The sequence below is a fragment of the Anabrus simplex genome, chromosome 1 (assembly GCF_040414725.1).
Source record: "Anabrus simplex isolate iqAnaSimp1 chromosome 1, ASM4041472v1, whole genome shotgun sequence".
NCBI lineage: Eukaryota > Metazoa > Arthropoda > Insecta > Orthoptera > Tettigoniidae > Anabrus > Anabrus simplex.
Genome location: NC_090265.1, coordinates 225141197 through 225147196, shown reverse-complemented (window position 1 = coordinate 225147196; position 6000 = coordinate 225141197). Strand labels below are relative to the sequence as shown.

General features: G+C 35.9%; 1 protein-coding gene across 1 annotated transcript in view; it reads right to left on the bottom strand.

The window, feature by feature from the left end:
* Window positions 1-204: 204 nt before the first annotated feature.
* The window catches only part of LOC136861840 (zinc finger protein OZF), a 91660-nt gene continuing 85864 nt past the window's right edge, over window positions 205-6000 (bottom strand). The window contains exon 8 of the mRNA XM_067138852.2: window positions 205-2866. Coding sequence (XP_066994953.2) covers window positions 1822-2866 — 1045 coding nt within the window. The 3' untranslated portion in view covers window positions 205-1821. The remainder of the gene's footprint in view (window positions 2867-6000) is intronic.

Sequence of the window (6000 nt, the reverse complement as noted above, 5' to 3'; positions counted from 1 at the left end):
TTACTTGTAATTCTCCGTCATGTTGTTTAACTAGATGATTATTATAATTTCTTCATGATTACATAATTAAATTTTATTGCGATCTTTCATTTTAAAATTACAATTTAAGAGCCTTTACATAGTAAGGTAGGTCGTGGAAATTACTCTCTAAGCTAATGCTGGAAGAGGACTGACCGGTACTCTCCGAATGGCCATGCCTGTGAGTGGAGTTTCTTGCGAATCGTTGATCCTAGCAGAGGATTAATTGAAGAAAATCATATCATTGCAAACCACATACATCCACATCCATATAAATATATATATTCTTTCATGAACATATGGTACTCTAAGTTTCCAACACCAGGCGAGTTGGCCATGATGTTAGGAGCACGCAGCTGTGAGCTCACATCCGAAACAGAGTGGGTTCAAACCTCACTGTCGGAGCCATAGAGATGGTTTTCCGTGGTTTCCCATTATCAAACCAGGCAAATGCTGGGGCTGTACCTTAATTAAGGCCATGGCCGCTTCCTTCCCATTCCTCTCCCATCGTCGCCATAAGACCTATCTGAATCGGTGCGACATCAAGCAAATAGCAAAATAAAATCTATCATCTCATCATGCATTCTAATTATATAGTAAGTGAATACAATGGTACTCTTAGACCACGACTAGAGGAGTTGTTGAGTAAGATATTTGTTCTGAAATTGCTGTCAGAATAGGAAATTGACAAGTACTGTTTGGTAAGCACAGTAAACTCCCTCTAGTTCGGGTTCAGTTAGTTTGGCTGCCAGAAAGTCCAGCCATCACCTGTCCTTGAATGAAGAGGGGAAAATAATCATGCAAAAGGAAGTACATCTTCACAATATATTATAACCCAGCAGCAGACAGAAACAACAGCTGTTGTATAATGTTTATAAAGATGTGGAGTGATTTTGCTTCTAAGAAAGGCAATTCAACAGAAAATGATAAGCAATTTCTTTTAATTTTTTGAACTATGCAGAGTTTATGACACAGTATTATACTGTAACACGAGTTCTTTTTGTTTACAAGAGTCCGTGATGTTTATATGGTGTGTTAAGTGATCCTTTACAAATTCAGTTTTGAGTTTTTGTAGTATGTTTTTCTGCATTTAATAATCCACCAACGGGGTTCAATGCTAATCAGAAGTGAAACATCAATAGTGTATGGAGACATCATAAAGACATCATCAACTAATTTCGGGTGAGTATACTTAGTAAATACATATTAATGCTACTTGCCTTATAAACAGTTCTTTATTTATGTACTGTATTTCACTTATGCTAAATACTGGTATTTATAGCATATTGTCGGTTATTCTGGCCTAGGGTCCAATCCCAAGGCGACAGAACTAGAGGGAGTCTACTGTACATCAAAATTAAACCACAGGACCTTCCTTATCTCTCTCAACCAATCTACCTACTACATTTTTGTATACTCTCCCTTTATCTCCTTCTCACACACATACAGTTTGATAAAGGCAATCAACATTCCACACATATAGTCATCAGTAAATACATAGTAAAATTAATATCATAATAACGGAAATGTAAGCCTTCCCCATAAGGCATACGGTGGAAATGCATTGTCTCTTGATTGGCATCTGAATATCTCATAATATAAGAAGAAAAGTTATCATTTATGCTGGATGCCAGATTAAAATGACACATTCTTCTATCTCAACCAATCAACAAATTTTCTAGGCTATATGTTGAGCATCCAGTGTTGATAGAAATCCTGCACATTCCTTATTTTTCTCTTGTGAAAATCAACCATTTGCTTATTTTGAAGTATAGCGCCATCAAAGAATACAGATCCAGAATTTTACTTTCCAGAATGTATCACCATATGTCTCTTAAGTGCTGATCGATCACAAAGGGATTTGTCACATGTATTACAATTATGTCTTTGAGTGTTATGACGTCTAAGGTGTTTAGTAAGGGCCTTACGGTTATGAAACGTCCGTTTACACATATTACAAATAAATTCCTCGTTTTTCGTATGCAATGACATGTGGTTAGTCAACGAAAAACGTTGTAAGAAACTCTTATTACATATTGAACAAACGTGCGGCTTCTCCCCAGCATGCTGCATCGTATGTATACGCAACGCGTAAAGTTGAATGAAGGACCGCTCACATAAGTTACAACGAAATTTCTTCTCTTTTCTGTGTAATAATGCATGTCTACGCAAACCCGAACTGCTGGTAAAGATTTTATTACATTGATTGCAGTTCAAATACGACTCCCCTGAATGTAATAAGGAATGTTCCATTAATTCACAATGATCACGAAAAGACCGACCACATGATGTACAATAATGCGGTCGTACGCCACTATGCGTTATAGTATGTCTCTTCAGAGCAGATAAGGCAGTGAAGCTCTTCGGACAATCTGAACACGGGAACATTTCCTCTCCTGTATGTGTAATCATATGTTTCTTCAATTGACGGGACGTGATAAACATTTCATCACACAAACTACAGGATATAGTAGGTTCCTTTGTATGCAACAGTGCTACATGTCTCTTGAGATGATCTGTACGCTTAAATATTTTGTCACATATATTACAATAATGTTTCCTCTGATCACTATGCGTTGAAATGTGAGCTTTGAGATAAGATGGCTTTTTAAACATCCTATCACACACAGAACAAATAAATCGGCCACAACTTGGCTTATTATCCTGAAGAGTTTCCTGTTTACATCCATTTTCACACGATGTGCAGTATAAATATTCTAGTCCATCAACAAATGTCTTTCGAGTGAGCTCCAGACCACATAGAACACAAGCTGATGCATTTTGATGGCATTTTTCTTTCTGTAAAGAGAGAGCAGGGCCAGCAGTTCCAAATGGTGAATTAATCATACTGAAACAAAAAAATGTTAAATTTACATTAAGGTTAAAAGGTAAGTATTTAGGGCATTTCACTGTAGCTCATGAAAGCTATATTATTATCTCTACTACACAAAGTATGCAATAGACATTGTTGGAGAGAAAACATTTTGAGAGGAGTGTGAAGAGAGCTAAAATAAACTGAGATAACTGACCATTTTTCTACCATGTCACTTAAACCAGCACTAATGTTTGAACAAAATGTCCTTGTCTAGGAGCCACAATTGAAAGAACTAGGGAGAAATCACTAAAATAGTGTACTGTAGTTGCTTCTAAACAGCTAACAAAGTGGTTTGGTATAAATTACCTAATATCATTTCTTTACATGTGTCTTTTATAAGACACATAAGGCCCCTTTACAACACCTTGTTGAATTTAATTATTAGAAATAAAACAACACACATTGCAAAATCTCTAAGATTGTGCACCAATGATACTTCAACATGAATTTGGAATCCATGTGCTACATCAGCATGAGGATAATACCTGAACCAGATTAAAATCACACATTTTATCTCAAGCACACTACAAATTATCTGTATGTTGAGCTTCCAGTGTTGATAGAAATCCTATTTCTTTGTTGCTGAATATCAAGTTGAGTTTCCAGTGTTGATAGAAATCCCACACATATCATGTAAGCCTCCTCCGGTATAGAATGAGAAAGAGAACTAATCTTTATCCACAAACAAGCTCAATAAAATGGTTTTGGACTTAATATGGTGAACAAAAGAATTAGAAAATTCAAATAGATGTTTCAAACAAGTCCATCATCATGTATTAGTGACATAATATTACATGCTTCTTGATACTATGTTATATAATTTGAAAGAACTATATAAAGCAAGTTATAGAATAGGAACATTTTACAGAGAACTTCAACATACCTCTCCCTTCTGTATAGAATGAGAACTAATCTTTATCTACAAACAAGCTCAATAAAATGGTTTTTGACTTAATATGGTAAACAAAATAATTAGAAAATTCAAATTGTTTTTCAAACGAGTCTAATGTCTGAGATAAAGAAGAATGATAAATAAGCTAGATTCATTTTTAACAATCCCAATATATATGCAGTAACAAAACTGTTAAAAAAATATGACAATAAAATTGCATACTCAACTAGCAATAATACTAAGCAAAACATTTTTCAACAACAATATTGGTAATTCCCTAGGGAAGAACAATCATTTAGATTCAGGGGTATATATATCAAACTGTCACCAATGCAAAAAATCTTACGTAGGGCAAACTGGACGTAGTTTTACAGCAAGATATCTTGAGCACAGTAATGCTGAGAGGCACAAAAATAAAAAAATTCCTCTATGGACAAACATTTGAGTGCCACTGGTTATCAGTTCTCTACTATAGAGCAAGATCTGTCTTATGTAAAACAAATAATGGCAGTCTACTAAACACGCTAGAAAGTATATATATATATATATATATGTATATTTATGTAGAACAAGGTAACCTACTGTAACCTACCTTAATGAAATGATTCATAATAACAACCCCTGATATGAACGAATACTTGCACATCTGGAAGCATTTTAGGTATAAAAAATAATACAAACTGTAAAAGAAAGAAACGGATCGAATCTCTGACCTCCAGAATATCTATTTCCCCTACCTCATCTTCGGAGCCACTGAAACTGTTACTGTAAGCGGTACGCCTTCTCCCCACTCCACAGCCTTGCCTCCCAAGGGAAAAAGCTTTAGAACGTAGACATTCTTATTTAACTATACGAAAAGCTGCATCAGTTGCCACTACACCCCTCCAAAGACACAAGAGTTTGACGATATAACAAGGTGAGACACCTTCCATTTAAAAACTAGGTTCCTTGTGTAAATGTTAATACACATTAATACTAAACAACTGCTGATTTTTGTTTCATTGGAGACTTTGGGGGAAGCTTTTTCATAACACTGATATGAGAGTAATCAGCTTCAGAGGATTCCGTATTAAAGCAAAATGGAAGAGACCCATTTTCACCAAATTAAATCAAACAAAAATACTTCAGAAAAGATGAGCAGCTGAAGAAAAAAGTTTTATAATTAACAAGTAACACTGACATGAAAAAGTCCTTTCCAGAAATATTTTTAAAGATGAACAACTAAGAAAAACATACACATCACATATGAACAAAAGTGCTGTATACCAATAACTTTTAACATTTAGTTAAGTGATTAGGGAATTATTTTAAATTAGGTTAGAACGTAAGTAGATCCATCTTCCCTTCCTACTTCACCACCCCACCTATTTCAATTACTTTTATCTTTTAAAATTAGTTTTGTTTTAAGTATAGCAAAGATACTATTTTAAGATGGTTTTTTGAGAAGAGGAAAGTTCTTTGTAATTTCACCTAAGCAAAGTTAGGTAGCTGAAGATGTACATAAGGAATAAAACATATTCTACAAATAATGAATATCCTTAAAGCAAAAATATAGTATCAAACAGGTGGAAGTTTACTTTTATTGACTTGACTTGCCAAAGCTTCCAGCCATTCATGTCACTGCACATGGGGCAAAGCCTGTGAGATAGGGACCTCAGATATGCAATGCCGGTCTTCTCTTCATTGTCATGATTTATTGGTGCTCTGTCACCGTGATCAAAATGAGGCTTTCCTGAACATCGGGTGCAAATCTTGCACTTTTTCAGATCAATGCCTAGATTTCTGCACGGAGAAACTGAGAAAAGTGGTTTGGTCTGAATCCTCTGCAGCAATGTTGTCTTATTGGTCTAAGATTTTAGTGTCTAACATGTCTTGTCCTTGAGAGAATTTGAGGCTGATTTTTTTTTCTAGGGGCTTTACGTCGCACCGACACAGATAGGTCTTATGGCGATGATGGGATAGGAAAGACCTAGGAGTTGGAAGGAAGCGGCCGTGGCCTTAATTAAGGTACAGCCCCAGCATTTGCCTGGTGTGAAAATGGGAAACCATGGAAAACCATCTTCAGGGCTGCCGATAGTGTGATTCGAACCTACTATCTCCCGGATGCAAGCTCACAGCCGCGCGCCTCTACCCGCATGGCCAACTCGCCCAGTAAAGAGGCTGATATTGATGGGCAGCTATTCAGCTAAAATGCCATCATTCAGCAGACCAGACA